This window comes from Chiloscyllium plagiosum, chromosome 42 (genome assembly GCF_004010195.1).
Source record: "Chiloscyllium plagiosum isolate BGI_BamShark_2017 chromosome 42, ASM401019v2, whole genome shotgun sequence".
Classification (NCBI taxonomy): domain Eukaryota; kingdom Metazoa; phylum Chordata; class Chondrichthyes; order Orectolobiformes; family Hemiscylliidae; genus Chiloscyllium; species Chiloscyllium plagiosum.
The window spans coordinates 3560107-3583074 of record NC_057751.1 but is presented as its reverse complement, the minus strand read 5'-3'; the positions used below and the strand labels follow the sequence as shown (position 1 = coordinate 3583074).

General features: G+C 41.1%; 1 protein-coding gene across 4 annotated transcripts in view; it reads left to right on the top strand.

Annotated features, from left to right (window-relative positions):
- Positions 1–11103, top strand: part of LOC122543027 (phosphatidylethanolamine-binding protein 4) — a 465175-nt gene extending 454072 nt beyond the window's left edge. For all 4 annotated transcript variants that reach the window (XM_043681207.1, XM_043681210.1, XM_043681206.1 and 1 more), the window contains one exon: positions 10080–11103. In XM_043681207.1, coding sequence (XP_043537142.1) covers positions 10080–10171 — 92 coding nt within the window. In that variant the 3' untranslated portion in view covers positions 10172–11103. The remainder of the gene's footprint in view (positions 1–10079) is intronic.
- Positions 11104–22968: the final 11865 nt, after the last annotated feature.

The window sequence follows — 22968 nt, the reverse complement described above, 5'->3', positions numbered from 1 at the left end:
TCAATAAGATTTATGAGGCATGACCTGCCCCTCACAAAGCCATGCTGACTGCCTTTAATCACACTATGTTTTACCAAATAGTCATAAATCCTATCCCTCAGAATTCTTTCCAAATTTTGCTGACCACAAACGTAAGACGGTCTGTAATTGCCAGGGATTTGCCTATTACCCTTCTTGAAAAGAGGAACAACATTCGCCTCCTTCCAATCCTCAGGTACAACTCCTGTGGAGAGTGAGAAGGCAAATATCCTCACCAGCGGCTTAGCAACCTCCTTTCTCACTTCCCGGAGCAGCCGAGGATAAATCTGGTCTGGCCCTGGGGACTTATCAATCTTAATGTTTTCCAAAATTTCTAGCACATCAACTTCATCAATCTTGATCTGTTCCTTTTTTCTGTGTTTCTTTGACTCAAAGAAATAAATACAGAGTTAAACTGGTATAGCTTCTTTCACAGCCTCATGATGTACCTAGCTATTTTATGGCTGTTTCGTCAAGAAACATTGTGGCCAATCTGTGAATGAGCCCAAATCAGCAATGAGACACCTGACCAATATCTGTTCTTGTGGCGTTGATTGTGTGATTAAATGTTTGGATGGACACTGGAAGAAATTCTCTTTGAATTTTCCAGTGACATGTTTTTCTGCCCATCTGGGTAAGAAGACAAGACTTTTTTCATTTTTCAAACAAAGCCCCTGACTCTGCATTGCTCCCTGAAATGTGAAGTGTCAGTCTTGATTGTGTGCTCAAGTCCTATGTCAGTCTTCAAAGCATTCCTCCTGACTCCAAGTGAGAATGGTGCCACTGAAGCTTGCAGATAATCTAAACTATTTGTTCAGATCTTGTCAAAAATCTTCAAATGGTGCTGTAGACTTCCACTTCAACCCTGTCGGCAAACTAATTCTCGGGACAAATGAAGTGTGATTTATCATTTTACCATTTGGTTTGGCGTCAGCAACTGGTTGGGAAGGAGGATGGAGCTTGTCACATGATTTGGGTTTTTGGCAAAAGTTGAATATCCATATTCTTTTTATACCAAAGCCAACTATTTCTGAACACTGGAAATCTGAAATGAAAGCAGAATATCTTTGACATGCTTCACATGTCTGGCAGCATTTATGAAGACGGAAATACAGAACAACCTCAATTATTCAAACAAGACAGCGGGGAGTATTTTGTTCGGATAACTGATTGTTCGGATAACTGATCTGATTGTAAACAAAGGAAACCATTTTGAACATAATTACATAAAAAAGCATGTTTACAGTTTTTATTTCATTCAATCGATTAAATGTGTACAAACACTGGATATTGCTTAAAAATTCATGAGATTTTACAAATAAAATCACTTTTTGGCTAGAGTTTGATTGAAGTCTGTGAAATTTTTCGCTGACATTTTCCTTCGTTTTATCCCGGTCCTCGACAGCAGCCGGCATTTTTCTGTTTGGTGTCATCCTGCCGTCCAGACTAATCAAGTGTTGTCCCTCTTTCCTCAGTGACTTAGAGCCCTTAGAGAGAGAGAGAGAGAGAGAGGCGCAAAATACAGGGGGAAGATTTTTCACTGACTTCAGTTTCCATCCTCTCATCAATTATTTTGAGGGGATAATGTTTTCCTCGTGTTTCCTTCTGTCAAGTTTTCCTCCTGTTTATTTTCACATGTGCTAACTCACTATGATTTGCTCTCTCTAATCAAAAAAAAGTTACATTAAATTTTCTTGTCAGCTGAAAGATATTGAACTACTTTTTGTTTGGAAAAAAAGAGTCGTCATGGGATAACGGGAGAAAAAAGCAACGGAAATGAAAAGTGCAAGCACATTTTTTGATTTAACTCTCCAGAGTATGAGCTGAGGAAAAAAATTGATGCATATGCAAAATGGAGTGAGTCAATGTGGAGAGACAATCTTGCTGTAAGAGCGCACAGCTCAGGCTTGCACATATGTTGTTCTTGTGTGTTCACAGTCACAAACCTTTGTTCAAGGGGAGAATATGTATTGGAGAGCCTCTTTATAAAAAGTGTAAGACTTAACTCTAACATCGTCTCGAGTATATATTTGAAGTTAATTATTTTTTAAAGCATACTTGCATCTATATTCCTGTTCAAATTTGCAAGATTATGCATTAAATGGATAAGGAATAGAATTTTCCTACTTCAATTGAAATGCATGTACAAGGACCTTGCGATTTTGTTTGGATAATCCGAAATTCGAATAACTGATGTTTGGATAACCGAGGTTATTCTATCGTGAACATTACAGGTCAACACCTTTTATCAGAACTCAAATTAAGTTTCTGATGTGGCAAGTGTTGAGCAAGTACAGAAGCAGGGAACATGAAGGTGGGGAATAGAGGAAAACCCAAAAGGTCTGATTGTTTAGAAGGTGGGGTATGTTAAATAACTGACGGCCGATAGTGGATGGCAATGGGTCAAATAAAGAAATGTAAGATGTAAATGAGAACAGTTAAATCACAGCCCAACTTAGTTGTCCATAAGACTTCCATTTTCCTCAACTCATTCCCATCCACCATGGTTGACTCCATTCCATTTCTTGCACTTGTCCTTTGCAAAATTATTGGATTCCTATTGTCTTCACCTTCCATCCCATCACCCTTTAATTTACTGCACGCATTACCAACATAGCACAGTAAAGATATGGATTTATTTAATTTGATCAACACCACCACTGTTGCTGTGCAACCAAGGAGGTCACATCCAAAACAAAGTGCCGCACTTTGATTTACAAGGAAATCATACAGACTGTTCAGTGCACATATTGACCATTGTCTTAAGCATTAAAAACCTGAGTAAAAATTTAGCTTAAGTTTTAAAAATAAGTATCTTCTGCCCAAAATCAACAAAGAGAATTTTCTAAGCTATTTTAAGTAAGCTAATTGAGGTTTTTGACAAGATGCTTTTGTTTATCTGCAAGCTTCAGTAACAGCATTTTCATTTTGAGTCAGAGGGAATGCTTTCAAGATGGAAAAGGACGGGAGCACAAAATCAAGGCTGACATTTCACATTTCAGGGTGTACTGCATCATCAGGGGTATTGCCATTTCATTGACACAAATATCCTGTTCTTCTTAATCAAATGAGCATAAAACATTCCATTGTGGAAACAGGCCATCTGGCCCAACAAGTCCACACTGACCCTCTGAAGAGTAACCCATCCAGACCCATTTCCCTCTGATTAATGTGCCTCACACTGTGGGCAATTTAGCATGGCCAATTCACCTGACCTGCACATCTTTGGACTGTGGGAGGAAACCAGAGCACCCACAGGGGACATGGGGAGCAACACAGACATGGAAAGAATGTGCAAACTCCCACACAGACAGTTGCCCAAGGCTAGAATTGAACCCAGGTCCCTGGCACTGTGAGGCAGCAGTGATAACCATTGTGCCACCGTGCTGCCCTCAAATTCTAACATAAGAATTTTCTACAGCTATCTTTTTGTGGGATCATTGAATAATACCACAATCAGCCATCATGTCTTTGTGGGTTCTTTAAGAGTTGTCGAATAGATTCTGCTCCCTCACTCTTTCCCTTTAAAGATTTCACTTCAATCACATGTGCAATTCCTTTTTCAAAATTTCAGTTGAATCTGCTCTAAACACCCTTTCAGGCATTGCATTCCAGATCATAACCTTGGTCATAGGCCACTTTTGAGAACATAAGGTCACATGCATGTTGCAACAATGGTGCATTTCGTTTTCTATGATCAGAAAATAAGAAAAAAAGGGAAAGCAGCTTACCTATCTCTTATTGTTGCTAGGAGATATGCCACTTCTACAATGATCAGGTGTTTAAAAGGTGCCCCAGCATTACTAGTGAATCTAAAATCCATCACCATAGCAGTGGAGGGGAATCTCCTAGCAACTGCATCAACTGTAGGCAAACGGACTGTTTATAGATCTTTTGATCTAATTCTCCAAGCAGGAGTTTTAACTATTCCTTTTCTTAATGATGATCAGGCTCATTTATTTTTGATTGCAGGGGTTAAATGCCAATGATTTAAGAGAAAGATGTATTCAGTCTGTGTCAGACTCCAAGCTTTTTCACCCATTGGGGTAGTTTTTTGTCTTACAATTTGAAATTCCAGATAAAAGCCCCCCACTGGCTCATCCAACAACAGTCGATGAGCATCTTTGCACTTTATTCTGAAAAGGTTAATCATGAAAGAAACATCATTCCAAGTCAAGATGCTAAGATGATGTGATTGATTAAGATTAAAGCCAAGATACAAAATTATGTTCTCAACTTGTGTGGAACTGTGCAGCAAAAAAGACAACTATTCAGCCCATCCTTCCTATGTTAGTTCTTCTAGATATTTCTAATCTATCTGTTCAGACGTGTATGACACATGTCTAGCACAGGTGAGATTTAAACCCAGACTCTCTGACTTCAGAGGCATTGACACTACCACTGTGCCACAGGAGCTTTATGCCAGCTCTTATATACTTTTTCTGTACCTTGGACTGTTGCATGTGAAAAGATGTATTCAGCTTGCGACAAAGCGAAGTGATCCTCCAAGTGACGAATCAGATCAAAGTTCTGAAATTCTGCCACATCCAATCATAAAAGATGATGGATGACAAAATGAAAACCAGTAGTCATAGAAATATCTCTGTCCTCAATGGTGGGAGAGATCAGCCCATCAGTGCTAAAAAGAACGTTGAATTAGTTGGAACCATCTTCATCCACAAGTGTTGGATGAATAATTCACTTTTTGATTTGTTGGTTGTCACTTTCTTTCACAAAGTACAGGGCAAAGTCTAGCGTAATGTCACACTCTCTGATACCATCTTAAAACACAAACAAAAATAAAACGTAGAATATAAAGGCAGAAAAGTAAAGAAATGAAGTTCAGCTTTCCAGTCCTTCTTGGTAAGTGCCCAGCCATGGGCCTGGAGCGGCCAGCTGTGCTGCCCTTTGCTGTTTTGCCAGCGCAAGAGCTGATACTCTCCAGGATAATCTCACCTCCAACAGTGCTGCCGACTCCATGAGTCCTTGCTGGACCTTGCCAAAGCAGATACCACTGATGCCGCTGGATCCCACATCGGCTTCCAGCACTTGAAGAAATTACATTGTCCGTTTAGGGTTGAGAGCCTATCTCTATTTTTTTTAATGGATGTGGATGTGACTGACAAGGCTAACATTTTGTCGCCGAACTATCTCACGAGACCCATTTCAGAGGGCAGTTTAAAGAGCCAATTTGCATTGCTGTGGATTGAGTCACGTTTTGGCCAGACCAGTCAAGGACAACCCAAAATTTGGTTATAAATCAGATTGGGTTTATGACAATTGGATGATAGTTGCGTGATCACCACCAAAACTAGCTTTATATTCTAGATTTATATACTGAATTTAAATGACTCCCATTGCCCTGTCCAGGTTTCAAGATAACAAAAAAGTGGTTTTCATGATAAATTCATATTGGAGGATAATGTTTCGTCCAGACTTGTTTGTCAACTGAGGTGCAGTGGCATCAAGCCCCATTTCAGAGAATTGAATACAGAATCTTGACTGAAACAGCAGTCTCATGCTCTGGAAGTGCTGAATTATTGGAGGTGCCATCTTGCAAGATTTTAATGATATTGTTAATTTTTATCGAGTACCGTATTAGTTTGGAATATCATTGGGATTTTGCCTTGGGATCTTCTCAAACGGTTTCATTTGAACCTCTGCAAGTAAGACAATTAACAGATAATGTAATTGTTTTACAAGGCTGGGTTTAAAAGACCTAAAGGGCAAAGGGCCTGGTTAAGCAATCGTATCTGTTTTAATTATGTTAGCTGCAATTCAAAGCTTGTTTGCCAGATTCAAAAATATCAATGGCACTATGAAACCAGTGGTTTATACTGACTATGACACTTATCCTAAAAGAAGAATCATGTCAATTGAAAAGGTCTAATATTTCAAATTGACTTTGTCATTTAAATGTGTCGAACAAGCCACCAACATTTTTAAATGACATCATCATATTTTGTTAAAAGTAATTGTCTTAATTGCTTGGTGCAGTGAAAATGTTAGTTGAGTGATTTTACAGCAGTTGATATTATTAACTTGACATCCTTATGATATCAGAGTGTCACTGATTCAGTCTTCAAACAACTCCGTTTACTCCATGTGATATTAAGCATCAGCTGTCGGCATTGGATAGTGCAAAGACCTTTGGCCCTGACAAAATTTCGGCAATAGCCTGTGCTTATCTCACAACCCTTTAAGGAATTCCTAATAATAACTGCAGTTTGTTAAAAAGTTAAAAAAAGTAGAAAGAGAACAGTCCTACAGCACCTAATGAAGACAGAATCAGACCAGACCGGACTTGAGTTTGAGGTATGCACCTTGTTACGCTGTTCCAGTGCAGATGCAACACTGACGTCAATCCAACAATGTGAAAACTTGCCAAGCCATCGTGTTTCCTCAAAAAAGCAGGACAATCTAACCATTTATTGCATTATCATTCTTCTCTTGATCATCGTAAAACTAATTGACAGAATCAGCAACAATGATATCAAGATGCACTTGCTCAGCGATGACCTGCTCAATAATGCTCCCTTGAATTTGACAAGAACCAGGCAAACAAAAGAGCGGAAATCAACAGAGTTCGTGGAGGGCGGGGGTGGTTTATATCAAGGCAGCATTTGACCCAGTCTTATATCAAGCACTGGTAAGCCTCAAGTCAATGGGAAACAGTGAGAAAACCCTCCACTAATAAGAGTTGTAGTTCACACAAAGGAAAAATGGTTACTCTTGTTGAAGACCAACTTTCTGAATCTCAGACGTCTCTGCAGGAATTCCTCATCATAGTGTCAGAACCCCAACCATATTCAGCATCATTCGCAATTCTTCAGATACTGAAGCATTCCCTGCAATTATGAACCCAGATCTGGACAGTATCCAAGTTTGGGCTGCACACCAAGGCTCCTTTGACACCACATTCCAAACTCGGAACTTCTATCACCTAGAAGGACAGGGACACCAATTCTATTAAAATGTGATCAACTACAAGTTCCCCACAAGCTAAACATCAAACTGACTTCAAACAATATCGCTATTCCTTTTGTATTGTAGATTTTGAATCCTGGAACTCCTGAGCCAGTAGCACTGTAGGTATACTTACAGCACATGGATTGCAGCAGATCAATGTGCCAACTCATCATCACCTTAAGGACAGTTTTGGATGGGAAAATTAAAAGGTTATTTTCCAAGGCAGCACATTAACATTAAAGGATATTGTGCCAAGGAGACTTAGAATGATTTTCTTCTTCTATTCTTATAAATTTCCAAACCGAAATCTGCAACATCAATAAGAGTGCGCAAAGGAAGCTGCTTTCCGGAAGGTGTGAGTGAAACTGAATGGCCTTCGCTTTGCAGCATTCCATACAGTTGCATTAACAGGTTGTTGGAGAGCAGCAATGTTCACACTTTCATCCCTTATTGAAAGCTCATGTTGATTTGATTTGGTGAGGTGACAAAAGACAAAGAATTTTTCCCCAAAAAAGGTTATTTCAAGGTGAAGTCGTGGGATACTTCATGGCAAACCCACATTAGCACACTCCCGTTGTTGGGCTCCAATGGGGTGAAGCATGAGGCTAGGCATTTGTACCTTAGCCAGTTTTGCACTTCTTTTATAAGTGAGCTGAGGCCAAGGCAGCAGACATCTGAGAGCAGATTGACTGCTCAGCTTTCCTGACTCCTTTGTGGAGACCAAAAGCGAAGATAAAATTATTTAAAGAAAATAGACAGGAAGGAAAAGAATTCACCTCAACATTTAATTGACAGATTTTGGAATGAAAAGTGAAAAATTGCTATAAACTAGGTTGAGGTTGAGCGGTGTATAGAATGGCACATATAAAAAGCACAAAGTAAAATATGACATGGACACCTACTTGAAAAAAATCTCCTTGAAATGACGAGTGGCACTCCTCCCATTTAGAAATTTATGAAATGCAATAAATCATTCAGGCTGTTGGTAAATGACTGCAGGGAGAAGTTACTAGGCATCAGAGAGAAGGTTTACTTTCAAAGCAAACTGTGCATTTTAGGTGAATTAAATGATAGCGCAAACAGAAAGCCCCATGACTGAAAAAGCTGGAAATGCAACTGATGCATCCTGATGCTCATCATTTAATCCCTGCATTATGAAATATAAAACTGAGGCTAATTGTCACTAAGATACAGCAGTAAGCTCAAAATCCTTCTCTGAAAATGAAATTAAATAAAACATGTGCACTTGCACATAACAGATATTTTGGATGCGAGAAAGACACGGGGAGAAATCTGGTTCACTGGAAACCTGTGCTTATCTCACAACCTTTGAAGGAATTCCTAATAAGAACTGTAATTTGTTAAAAAGTAAAAAAGTAGAAAGAGAACTGTCCTACAGCACCACATGAGAACAGAAGCAGACAAGACTGGATTTGAAAGGAAACAGGGAGATTTTTGGAGAAGTGACCTAAAGCTTTAGTTGAAGGAATATCCTAAAGAACAGAGTAATGGAGAGGCTCAGAATTTACAGGAAGGAGAACTGTAGAGTGTGAGGTCTTGTCAAATAAAGTTCTGACTGTCAGTGATGGTCTAAACTATTGACAAAAAGGCAAAGACAGTGCAGCTAAGAGACCAGGGAAAGTTACAGCTCTGGCTGCAGAACTTGCATAGAAAGAATTGGATGAAGCTGTGAAAATAAAGAATTTAAATTTGAGACATTTGCGGACTGATGCTCAGAATAGTTAATGAAGAGGACCTTGGAGGGGACAGGGTAGAGGCTTGAGTTCGAACTCAAATGAAGCAAAATATAAGATGAACGGAGTTATACAGGATGGAACAACCTGGTTCATTTTCAGGAATCAAATCAGTAGCAAGGCTAGGAGTTTGTGGTCGATCAAAAATTACAGATTCAGATTTTTCTGTCTTTAATTGAAAAATTCTGTTTCATCTAATCTTGGATATTGGAGATGCAGTAGAAACATCAAGAGCCTAGTGGGGAGGGAAATCTTAGTATTGTCAAAGTACATCTAGCAGCTGCTCTCTTGTTTGTGTACAAATATGAAGAAAAGGAAACCAAAGATGACTTCATGGATTATGGTATGGGAGCAGGAAGAGAAACCTGCTGAAGATCATCTCCCTTTGATCACTTATTGATTTGATTAATTATCCCTTGATGTGGAATGAAGATTATGGAGGAGGCTGGGCCTTTTCTGCTTTCATGAGAAATATGTGCACTGCTGCTGACTACAGTTCAGCCCCCTTCTGACTGCCTCTTCCCCACACACCTTACCCATCAGACTAACTCACGGCCCTCAGCTGGAGCAACAATAATCAGGCGGATTCCAATTGTCACCTTGTGTTTATAATCAATATTAGCGTAAGGATGGAAACGTAAAAGCTAAGAATTGATTGTCTTGTCACTTGTAGCAAGATTGTAAAGGTATATGGAAAGAATCTGCTGCAATTTCACAAATTTCAGAGGAAACCTTCCCATCATCAACATGAATAGTTATTTCTCCACAGCATATATCGTAAAGAATAGAGACAAAGCAAATCATTACAAGGTGGGAATCACATTGCAGAATTTCATCTGTTGTCACAAATATTCTTTTTGAATGCTTTCTGAAATCCAGAGTGAGTCAATGCCTGCATTCACAACTATCTGATAATAGTAATATACTAACAGCTTAAGCACCTTCAAATATACCACAAAAACCTGACAAGCAAATTTACAGATCCCTTACTCTACTCATTCCGAAATACCCATTCCCATATATACAGGGAAGTTGGATATCTTTTGCGTGCTGCAACAGATCACAGGTAAAAGGATTCTGATCCTGGATGCTGACTTGAGCTGTTCAATTCAGTGTCACAAAGTGTGGTGCTGGAAAAGCACAGCCGGTGAGGCAGACATTCCTGAAGAAGAGCATAAGCTCAAATCGTCAACTCTCCTGCTCCTCGGATGCTGCCTGACCAGCTGTGCTTTTCCAGCACCACACATTTTGACTCTGATCTCCAGCATCTGCAGTCCTCACTATCTCCCTGTTTAATTCAGTGTTGATTTACACTAATGCTGCTTTTTTTTGGCATAGGTTCTTGGGACTTGGATTCATTTGTATCCAGGTTCAACCTTGGAAGCTCAGTGGCATCAACTCAATTCATGACCCAGAACTCGGAAGACTGAAGGAACGACTTGGCTGTGAAAGCTTTCAAGGAGAGACTTCGGCTTTGCATAACGCCTTCCATAGAAAAAAGTCTTTAACCGCTTTCGCTTGGGTAATATCAAGACATGAGAAGCTGATTTTGTTTGGCATACACGGGTTCCACGAAAACAAGCATTATAATAAATAACCGCTTATCAGTGTTCTGGTTGCAACTTAAAGTCCAAGAATTAAAAATATGCCATTGACAATCATGCAAACAGGAAAATCTATGGTATCTAGATGGCTTTGTTTTAACTCTTCTTATTTGCATCAAGAAAGCAAAATAGATTGATTCAAAAATCACAGATATAGAAAGCAATCAGGAATAATGTGGCTGGGAAGGCTGATTGTCTAAATGTTATCAGGGAACCCAGTAATCTAAGTTTGGTTGTCTAATGAGGTTTTCAGCCAACTTTGGTCCAAAGCTCAATTCTGAGTGTTTAATTTTACTCTGATTGGTGTGCATCGAGAATGTTATGATGATTTATTGGATTATAAGGAAATTGAAATATCATGGGTGTGTTCAGGAAAAATGAATAGGTTCAGTAAAGATGAGTAATAAAATCTGATTTACCCATTGTATCTCCAGAAATTATTAGTTTGAGGAATGACGAGCAGTTTCTTTCTTTTTCTGTTTGGCTTTGATTATGCAATGTATGTCATACTTTGACCATGCAACAAGGATATATATAGAACATAGAACAGTACAGCACAGTACAGGCCCTTCAGCCCACGATGTTGTGTCAAGCATTTCCCTTGATCTAAGACCAACCGAATCTACACACCCCTCAATGCAGTCCATGCTCTTGTCCAACAGTCACTTAAACTCTACTACAACCACTGGCAGTGCATTCTACGCACCCACCACTCTCTGCATAAAGAACTTACCTCTGACATATCCTCTATACCTTCTTCCTATCACCTTAAAATTATTACCCCTCGTGACAGCCATTTCTGCCCTGGGGAAAAGTGTCTGCCTACCTACTCTATCTATGCCTCTCGTTATCTTGTAAACCTCAATCAAATCATCTCTCTTCCTTCTTCTCTCTGGTGTGAAAAGCCCGAGCTCACTCAACCTCTCTTCATAAGACAAACCCTCCAATCCAGACAACATCCTGGTAAATCTCCCCTGCACCCTCTCTAAAGCATCTACATCCTTCCTATAATGAGGCAACCAGAACTGGACACAATATTCCAAGCGTGGTCGAACCAGGGTTTTATAGAGCTGCAGCAAAACCTCGCAGCTCTTAAACTCAATCGTCTCATTAATGAAAGCCAAAGCACCATATGCCTTGTTAACAGCCCAATCAACTTGGATGGCAACTTTGAGGGATCTATGTTCATGAACACCAAGGTCCCGCTGTCCTCCACACTGTGAAGAATCCTGTCTTTAACCCTCATTCAGCATTCAAATTCGACCTTCCAGAATGAATCACTTCATATTTATCTAGACTAGATTAGATGAGATGACTAGATTAGCTACAGTGTGGAAACAGGCCCTTGGGCCCAACAAGCCCACACCAACCCTCTGAAGAGAAACCCACCCAGACCCATTTCCCTCTGACTAATGTGGCGAACACAATGGGCAATTTAGCATGGCCAATTCACCTGACCTGCACATCTTTAGACTGTGAGAGGAAACCGGAGCAACCGGAGGAAATCCACGCAGAATCAGGGAAAATGTGCAAACTCCACGTAGACAGTTGCCCAAGGCTGGAATTGAACCTGGGACCCTGGTGCTGTGAGGCATCATGACTGGTTGAACTCCATCTGCCACTTCTCAGCCCAATTCTGCAAGCTGTCGATGTCTTGTTGCAGCTTGTAACAGTCCTCGACACGATCTCCAGCACCACCAAGCTTTGTGTCATATGCAAATTTACTAACCCACTCTTTCACTTCTTCATTCGAATAATTTATAAAAACAACAAAGAGCAGAGGCCCAATTCCTTGTGGGACACCACTGGTTACCAACCTCCAGGCGGAAAACTTTCCATTCACTACTACTTGCTGTCTTCTTTCAGTCAGCCAATTCTGTAAGTCCTTGTGTTTTCACTGTTCACATGGCAATGCCTCACTCGTTGGTCTATGTACCATTTGTTTCTGTACTGTTTTCAGCACTGTGCAAGATATGTGAGTGAGAGAATTCTGCTGAGGAAGGTGGTTCACTCCATTTTCGTTCATAACTGTGAAAGACTGCCCAATCTCCCATTGCAACATCTGATTGTTTTTGAAAGTATCAGCCCATCCTATCTCAAGGTAATTTCATGTGCCAATTTGTGACAATTTAAAGTCGTGGTCTGGGTTTATTTCTTCCATTCCCTTGACTTTGTTGTTTATTTGATAACCTTGTAGATATCTCCATTTGAAGGCAAGATTCACACATTTTAGTTCTTTTTCTTCCCTCAATCCTAACTTCTGCAGTCACCTGAGTGTACTAGAATTCTGTGATGGTTTGTCTCCAGACTCAATCAGATGATGGGGGCTTGTAAGGTGATACCAGAGTGCTTCCAGCATCTTTTGCCTATTCAATAATGAAAATTTATAGATTTTGTTAAGCAAAGAAGGATTTGAAAGTGATTTGAAAGTCACATTTTCCACAAATAATAATGAGCTCATCCAGGTTTGCTAACTAGTTTGAATATTGAGTAACAATTGATCTTAATTTATTTTGTAAGTTTTAAGACTTGGATCATAAATTCAGACTGGTGAGGTTTGAAGTATCCAGTGGATTGAATTAATTTTTAAGAAAACAACCAAAGTTGACAAACAAAAATGCCATGTTATTCTTGACCCTGCTGTTATGTTAAATACTGAACTACTCTTCTCTGTATCCTCATGATGAAATGTAATTTTCACTCATCTTTTTAACCTGTGTCTCCTTCTGCAGTTTAGAATCGTAGTCAGTAAAATACTGCTTGGAAAGGTGAAACAGTCTTCAAACTTTTTCATCATGGAGACTTAATAAAGCACATAAAATGCATTCTGCCTTTGCCATTTCATTACCTACATATCTCCTTCTAATTAGCTTCATTGACTCGTGAGACTTAAAAATTTCATGAGATATATCTTATGTTTGATTTTTCAATATGTTGGGAAGTGCACCAAAGACAAAGTAAACTTCCATCTCTCTGTTGAATTTATATTAAACCTTAGAATCCTCAAAGAGAGAACTGTTTGAAATCTCTAGATTTGAAAACTGTTTCGAGGTTTTCAGCAGAATCGATGGTAAACCATGCTATAGAGTCACAGAGATGTACAGCACGGAAACAGACCCTTCGGTCCAACTCGTCCATGCCGACCAGATATTCCAACCCAATCTAGTCCCACCTGCCAGCACCCGGCCCATATCCCTCCAAACCCTTCCTATTCATATACCCATCCAGCTGCCTCTTAAATGTTACAGTTGTACTAGCCTCCACCACTTCCTCTAACAGCTCATTCCATACACGTACCACCCTCTCTGTGAAAATATTGCCCCTTAGGTCTCTTTTATATCTTTCCCCTCTCACCATAAACCTGTGACCTCTAGTTCTGGACTCCCCCATCCCTGGGACAACACTTTGTCTATTTATCCTATCCATGCCCCTCATGATTTTATAAACTTCTGTAAGGTCAACACTCAGCCTCCGACACTCCAGGGAAAACTACCCTAGCCTATTAAACCTCTCCCTATAGCTCAAATTATCCAACCTCAGCAACATCCTTGTAAATCTTTTCTGAATCCTTTCAAGTTTTACAACATCTTTCCAATAGGAAGAAGACCAGAATTGCACACAATATTCCAACAATGGCCTAACCAATGTCCTGTACACCCGCAACATGACCTCCCAACTCCTGTACTCAATACTCTGACCAATAAAGGAAAGCATACCAAATGCCTTCTTCACTATGCTATCTACCTGCGACTCCACTTAGAAGGAGCTATGAACCTGCACTCCAAGGTCACTTTGTTCAGCAACACTCCCTTGGACCTTACCATTAAGTGTATAAGTCCTGCTAAGATTTGCTTTCCCTCACACCTTACATTTATCTAAATTAAACTCCATCTGCCACTTCTCAGCCCATTGGCCCATCTGATCAAGATCCATTGTAATCCGAGGTAACCTTCTTCCCTGTCCACTCCACCTCCAATTTTGGTGTCATCTGCAAACTTACCAACTATACCTTTTATGCTTACACCCAAATCATTTATATAAATGATGAAAGTAGTGCACCTGGCACCAATCCTTGTGGCACTCCACTGGTCACAGGCCTCCAGTCTGAAACAACCCTCCACCACCACCACCCTCTGTCTTCTACCTTTAAGCCAGTTCTGTATCCAAATGGCTAGTTCTCCCTGTATTCCATGAGATCTACCCTTGCTAACCAGTCTCCCAAGGCGGTACCTTGTCAAACACCTTACTGAAGTCCAGATAGGTCACATCTTCCGCTCTGCCCTCATCAATCCTCTTTGTTACTTCTTCAAAAAACTCAATCAAGTTTATGAAACATGTTATAATGTATAAAGCAATACAAATTCAAATGTGTATGTTGACCGTTTAATTTTTGACCAATTAAAAAAGACAGCAGTGGAGAAGCTATTTGCAAATTTCTGAACAAACACATTGAGGAAAGGAAGTACTTTGAACCATGTCTACTGTTAAATGTGAGTCGACAGCATTTGCTGAATAATAATGCATGCTAAAACCTATGCTAATGTGTGATTAGTCAAGCTCTTAATGTATCTCATTTATGCCAGAAGTGACATACATTCATGTACAGGAACCTGTTCTCTGCAAATAATGGAAACAGGTTCACTTCTGAAGTCACTAAATTCAAAACTTTCACGCGGTTTTCTCTTCATTGATGCTGTTAGGCTTGCTGAGTCTCTCTAACAATGTCTGTTTTTGTTTGTTTGAGGAATATGTGTCATTTGTGAATTACCAGGGAGGCTGAGAAACCTCCAGTTCGAATTATTTTCTTGATACAGGTTGTTCTGCTTTCACGCACGTTTTGTCAATGCGAACTTGCTGTAATGTGATTGATGAATTGAGAACGGCGTTTCTACAGCGTGAACCTCTAAAACGTGTGCTAACTGTAACTTGATTAGAGTGCCATCATTTAAACGCAACCATTGCATTAAAGAAGAACTGACTGGAGATTCAATATCACGTCAGTCTGAACAATCTGCTGTGTTGGGCTCTGTGCCATACCCCAGGCAAGGTGGGTCCTACCTCCCCCCCACCATTAGCCACCCCTGAGGAAAGCTTGTAATGTAATGTAGGTGGAATAATACCGACAGCCCTTTTAAATTAAGATTTCATAGATCTGAAGCTAAAAAGAAAACATCCAACGGAAAGTGAGCACTGCAGGCAGGCCACTCCCCTACTATGTCAGGCACACCCGCAGCCGATACCTCAACTCCCATGGCGACGCCCTTAAGTTCAGTGGAGCAGCAGCGTTTACTCACGGAGTTCACAAAACTCTGTGAAAAAATCGAGGGAGCACTGGAACCAATTACTGCCATGCTGACAAAGCATGAGCAGGAGATCCGGACTTTGGATCAGCATGTGGAAAGCAGTGGAACAGAGGACCATGGCTTTAGAGGCCGCAACCGAGAGCTCCGAGGTGCGGGTCCGTGCCTTGGAAGGCCAGGTTCAGACCCTGCAGGAACAAGTAGACGACCTTGAAAATTGAGGTTGGAGAAAAATGTCTATGGATCTTGGGCTTACTGGAGAGTGGAGAAGGTGAAAACCTTGCTGATTTTCTCGAGAGGTGGCTTCTGGAGTTGTTGGGGCTGGAGATTGAGGTGGGTGAATGTGGAGCGGGCCCACCAGATGCGCAGGTCCGGGCCGAATCAGTGCCCCCGCCTGGTCCCAGTGCGACTCCAGCATTACAAGGAAAAGCAATTAATTGTAGAAACATCCAGAAGACTGCGTGGAGATCCACAGGCTTTGGCTTATAAAGATTCAAAGATAATGTTTTCTCATGAATTTTCTGGGGCCATAATTAAGAAAAGGAAGACCTTTGATGATGTAAAGAAAAAAAATGAAGAGATTTAAGCTTTAAATATTCTCTGAGATACCTGGCAGTGTTACACTTCAATTAAGGGGGAACTGACTGCAACTTTGACTCAGCGGAAAAAGTAAAAGACTTTTTGCACTCGCTAAAGTAATAGACTTTGACCAAGGGAGAAGGAGGAAAATATGCGGTGGATAATGGCATTGTATAATTTTTTTTATCTTCCCTCTCTTTGTTCTTTTCCCTTTTGGGGTCTTAGGCCTGATAGGCTTGGTATTGCTTTGGTATAAAATCCGGTATGTTTTATAGTCTGTCTGTTTGGTGGTTATTAGTTATTCTATTGTTCTGTTTTGCTGGGTGTGGGGCGGTTACTCCTTTTGATGTAAAGATATGTGGGATTGAGATGTGGAGGGGGAGGGGTGGGCATCCATGGTTAACTTATAGGAGTGTACGTAATATGTTTTTTTTTCCATTGCTTGGGTTTGGGGTAAGGCCTTTACTGGAAGGTGCTTGGATTGTTCTGAGTTTGGGAGTGAATTCCCCGATGGGAAAGGAGGGAGATCTCTGGAGATTTGTGTTTTAGTTTATTAGTTTTTGTAGTTTTGGTAGCATTTGTGGGAATAGTCTTTAGATTTGATAAAGTTTGTTTTTTCTCCACTCATCACACATTGAATGGGCTTCTTCCTCTTGGGGGACTGCGGGCTGTGGTGTGTGGTCATGGCTAGCGATCTGTTCAGGTGGTGCATCTGGAATATAAAGGGGAGCCATTCCCCCATTAAAAGGTAAAAGGTGATCTCAAATCTTAGGAAGGAAAGGGTTGACATTGTGCTGTTGCAAGAGACCATTTGACTGATGGGCAACATCTCACTTTACAGCAGGGGATACAATAGGGGTGTTCTTTTCCTCCTTTAACACCAAAAGCAGAGGAGTGACCATACTGGTATGAAAGAACCTCCCATTTCAGGTGACAGGTCAAATCAAGGATGAGTATGGACGGTTCGTCATTCTCATGGAGAAGAGTATGGCATCCTGAACATTTACATCCGGCGCATCATCTCAAATTTTTAGTTGATGCAGTCTCTAACTTAATGGCTCTTGGGGTGATTATAGGAGGATACTTTAATTGTCTCATGGACCTTGGGGCAGACAGGATGCCAAGAGGGCTGTCGGGTACACCTCGGCAGTCTAGACAATTCATGGACTTGTGTGAGGAGTTGGAGCTAATGGATGTGTGGAGGTGCCTCCACCCTAGTGGGAGAGATTTTACCTTTGACTTCAATCTGCACAAGTGCCACACAAGAATTGATATGTTCTTTGTTCTGTCAGTTTTTTTGGACTTGGTGTTGACTTGCAGGATTGGGAGCATAACTATTTCAGACCATGCGGCAGTATATTTGGATGTTAAGACCAAAGGTAGTGGTGTAGGCACACATCACTGGTGCATGGATCCATTTCGGTTGAAGAATGACAACTTTGTACAGTATATCACAAGGGAGTTCAGAGCTTTTTGGGACATAATCGGGGTACGGCCAGTAATCTATCAGTGCCCTGGGAGACCACCAAACCATTCTTAAGGAGTATAATTGTTTCATACTTGACAACGAGAAGGAGGCAGAGAGAGGAGACCAGCAGCAGCAGATGTTTGAGGCCCGGCTGAAGGCAGCTGAGTCGGCATATTATACCAGACCATCCATGGTCAAGTTTCAGTGGGTCATGGCTCTCTGGGCTGCTTTGGACTCAGCACTCAAACAAGTGACCAAGAGAGTGGACTCCTTTGCAAAGCAAAGGCTGTTTGAATATGGGGATAAGCCTAGCTTGCCTGGCAAGCAAGAAAAGTGCTCCACAGTCCGTTATGTCTATCAGGGAGAGAACTGGCACTGTCACACGCAAACTGAGGAAGATCATTGCCAGATTCTGGGAGTTCTATACAGAACTATACCGGTCAGAGGACTGTGGGGATGGAGAATGGAATCCTTTTTTGAAAACTTGGACCTCCATAGTATAAACACAGATCAGGCCTCCCTTTTAAATGCAGCACTGACAGTACAGGAGGTGCTAGAGGCTGTAAGGAAGCTCCAAGGTAGTAAGGCACCCGGTCCAGACAGATTCCTGAGTGAATTTTACAATGAGTTCATACACGTTAGCTGACCACTGTTAATGAGGTATCGTCATTTGTATAGCCATGACTGCCTTCCGTCCTCTCTTCAGGAAGCTAATATCTTCCTTATTTTAAAAAAAGGGAAAGACCCCGAGAATTGCGCATCATCCGGAGACGTCCAGATGTCCAGACCCATCTCATTGTTGAATGTGGATTTTAAAATCCTATCGAAGGTGTTTGCTCTGAGGTTGGAGAAGGTACTGTCCGTTATTATAAAAGAGACGAGATGTTTTACCAAGGGCTGCAGCTCCTCCAACAATATCAGACGGGTATTGAATATAGTGCAAATATGTCAGCAGAGAATGATTCCAGGTTTGGTGGTCTCCCTGGATGCAGAAAAGGCTTTTGAGCAGGTGGAATGGTTGTATCTCTTTGCTGTTCCAGATCGTTTTGGCCTTTGCCAGGTGGGTGGCAGTCGTATATAAAGACCCCATGGGAGCGGTTATCACAAATGGGGTTAAATTGAACAATTTTAGCGTGGGGAGGGGCAGTCGACAAGGATGTCCCCTGTCACCGCTGCTGTACACCTTGGTACTTGAACTGTTGGCAGAAGCCATCCAAAAGGACCCTGAGGTAATGCCACCAAAGGTCTTAGTTGAGGAACACAAAATCACTCTCTATGCGGACGATGTCCTTTTTTTGGCTAACCCCAAAAAGTCCGTACTCCGGCTAATACAAAAGGTTCAATTACTTGGCAGCTTTTGGGGATGCAGGATAAATTTCACAAAGTCAGAAGTCATGCCTGAGGGGGGATTGGTAGAAGTACTGAAGCTGGAGGACAGAATGGAGTTTCCTTTTAGAGAAAGGTTTTCTCTATCTGGGAATTTTTATTACCCCTCGCTTCCAGCAACTGTGTATTTGTTTGAGAGAATAAAGCAGGACTTGCAGCAATGGGAAGAACTGCCCAAATCATGGCTCGGCCGTAAAGCCTTGATTAAAATGAATGTTCTTCCTCGGTTGTTATATCCTATGAGGATGCTCCCGTTGTTGTTACCCAAACAGGTACTGCGGAGGTTTGTGGGATGGCTTAGATAATTTATTTGGTGCTGTAGGTGCCCCCTGATTAAATTTACCAAGTTGCAACTTCCACAGGATATGGGGTGGGGTGGACCTCCCAGATCAAAGGAGATACCAAATAAGCGCCCTGCTGTCATATGTGGGCGAATGGGTGTGCCTACTAAATGTGGGTATAATCGCTGTTGCTTCCGTGGACGGGATGGAACTGAGGCGAGTACAATATAGTGTTATTCAATTTTAATGGATTGGAATTTAATTTAATGTTATTTTATTTAATTTGAGTTTATGCTAATTTGGTTTAAGTAAATATGAGACGACTATATCTTGAGGAATAGTAGGCCATTTATTGTCAACGTTACTGTAATATAGTATAATAGTACAATATTATTTCTACTTTTCTGTACTTTTTTACTTTTATAACCTTTTGGAGTTTTTTTGTAAAAGAGTGAAAATATTTTTCAATAAATATCTACACAAAAAAAACTGACTTGGAGCAACATCTCAACGAATCAGATCTGACTTGCTAACCAATGAGCATTCTTTACTCTTGCAGTACATATTGTTATCATTTGAAATTTGGTATTCTTGCCTTTATCCTGAGATTTGCAAGATGAACAGTTTAAGCAACATGTCTCTCTTTCCAGCAACACTCAAGATCCATAGTCACCTACTCTCCTGAAAGAGTATTTTAACAATGATTTTTGAAAAACAACTATTTGCTGCTTGTTGTCAGTATCCTGGGCCTACTTGCTTCTCATTGCAAAATCCGAATTGTCTGAATCAACTGTAGCTGAAGACTTGTTTTGCCAACCCCTAAGGCTATTCTGTCCCCCAAAGAAGGGCAGATTAAAAAAGAATCTGGCAGGGCTAGAGATGTGTAATTTCTGTTGAAGTGTAAGGCAAAACCTCAATCACATTTTTTAGTCCTTTTTCCTGGGACAGTCTCGCCAGAGTAGGCTGGTGACAACAGCCAGTGACCCCAGATGACAGAACCCTGCAATCAGGATTCAGTGAGGATCGGGAGAGGAAAGAGAGTGATTGGGAGGGTGGAGAGAAGATTGCCATCAGGAGATGTGAAAAAGTCATAAACAGCCAGCAGAGAGAGTCCCATGATGGGGCAGGCTAGGAAGGAGATACAATTTTGGAGGACTGGGGTGATTGGCTCCCCTTGAATAAACATCTTGAGAACTCCTTCTCTTCCAAGCCAACAAGGATGCTGGAAACCGGAGAACTAGCAGCACACTCCTCCCTTTTGTTGTTGGCATTCTTGAACCCTTGAAAATCAAAGCAGAAATTCTGAATTTCACTTCAGCTCCCAAGTGCTCAAAGGCCCAATTTAAATATCAATTAAATCAGTGAAATATTTGGCCACCCAATACCTGTGCAAAAGGAGGTGTGATATATGTGTCACATTTCTAATACATAACACCTTATCCATTACCCTTCCCCCAACTCCTCATTGACTCATCACGAAGACATTTATTAAGGCTGTTATGTGAGTTAGATTTGTGGGTAGCTGTACCACTTATCCTCTGTCATCTTAATCTTCCTGATTACAGCGCAAGAGCTTTGCACTGTTGGCAGCAGTTCTGGGACAATATACGTATGTCATCTGTTCTTGCAAAGCAAAAAGATGAGATGAAAGAGTGAAAAGGCATTTTTTGCTTGTGGGAAGATTTGACAATTTTACCCTGTGGGTTCATACTTCTGACTGACAGAACAGTGTTAAAATCGAAATAAGTATTCTTTTCAAGTTATGTGAATTGGCTACAAAATAGTTGTCTGGCATAGTCATGCATTTAGAGAAACTGCTGGGAAATGTTTCTCAGCTTCAAGTGTTAACTTAATTCACCTACTTGGAAACTGCACAGTTTATGATATTCACTGACATTAACTTGGAAAAAAAGATGCAGAGCACAGGCGATATATCCTGTGGGCTATCCTTGTTGAGGAACAGATACGAGCGACAAACATAGTCTGAGAGTTTTATCTGCATGTGCTCAGAAGAAAATTGATGAAATTGGATTGGTTACCTGTTTGAATTTTTGGAAGCACACCCAAACTTGAATGCTCAAGGAAATGAAAGTTGAGGAAACTGTCACAAAGGTGGCAAGCTTCTGGCAATGGCATTATTCATAAACTGAGTACTTTATACTCCAAAGCTCATGGCCTACAAAAGGCTACTGTTGAAAATTTGCCAGTGGGTTAGAAAGGCAACTGATCCCTTATCCAGTAGCTGGAAGATCTCAGTCTATTGGAAACACGAGAGCCATCCTTTTGTTGTCTCTGAGTCAATACCCTCCAACTTTCACCCAGACAACATTGTGAAGTACCTTTATCTCACAGACCAGACTTATTGAAGAACGCAGCTCATCACAAACTACTCAAAGGCAGAGAGAGAGAAAGATGGGCACTAAATGCTGGCTTTGCCAGCATCACAAATGAAGATATTCCTATATTCCTAAACACTGCCTGATTGGACATGCTGTTGAATTCTTTTAACAGCAAAATTGTACCGAGTGTAAAATGGTGACCATTCTAATTTCGTTAGTCTCTTGCTGAGTGGATTATGTTAAAATTTCCTCTTCCAGTGAGGTGAATATTTGTATGTGGGCTATGGAAATGAGATCCAATGTGCAGGGAGACCTGTAGCTCTGCAGTGACAGAATGGGATTTTCACTTCCGCATCCAAAGCTAAGTGAGAGGCTCTTTGGGCCAACCTGGTTTATTTTCCAGCTGGGCCTTGGGTACAAGCACATACAGGGTGTAAAAAAGCAGAAGGGCTTCTAGCTGCCACCTTTCCCAGAGCAAGCAGCCTGAAGCTCACCACAAACAATCAAATATATCACAATGGGTGTTTGCGAGATGTTTCAGGCTGGAGAAGAATTAGGCCAAAGCCCAAAGAGAAAGATCCAGACTTATTTTGTGGTTCTGTCCTCTGTTTTAGCAAGCTTCACTGGTCAGATTGATCACCATGGGCTTCATTACAGTCAACCGTTAACATTGACACAGATTCTTGTCTGAACAAGGCATGCTAATGAGAACAACAAATGCGGGTGATCACAGTGGGTCAGGCGGCATCCTGATGAAGGACTTTTGCCCGAAACATCGATGTTACTGCTCCTCGGATGCTGCCTGAACTGCTGTGCTCTTCCAGCACCACTAATCCAGAATCTGGTTTCCAGCATCTGCAGTCATTGTTTTTACCAGGCAGCATCCATGGAGAGAGAGCAAGCTAACGTTTCGAGTCAAGATGACTGTTCACCAGAGCTGATGTGAAGTGTGGACAAGGCAGTATTTATGGGGGGGGGGGGCGGCGGCGGTGGGGAGTTGGAGTGCTGAGGGATAAAAGACGTTGATAGTTCAGATTACATGATTGGGCTGTAAAGCTAAAAGAAGGAATGGGTTCACAGTTTGAAGGGGTTGAACTCAATATTGAGTCCAGAAGTTTGGAAAGTGCTGATTTTTATTTTTGTTTATTATCAGTTGTCTATCTGAATTCACCAAATTTATCAACAGTGCAACCAAATGTACCACACATTCTCAACACCTCTTTCACCTTGTTTCTGCTGTACAGAAGGAGTTCAAATTCATTAATAGTAT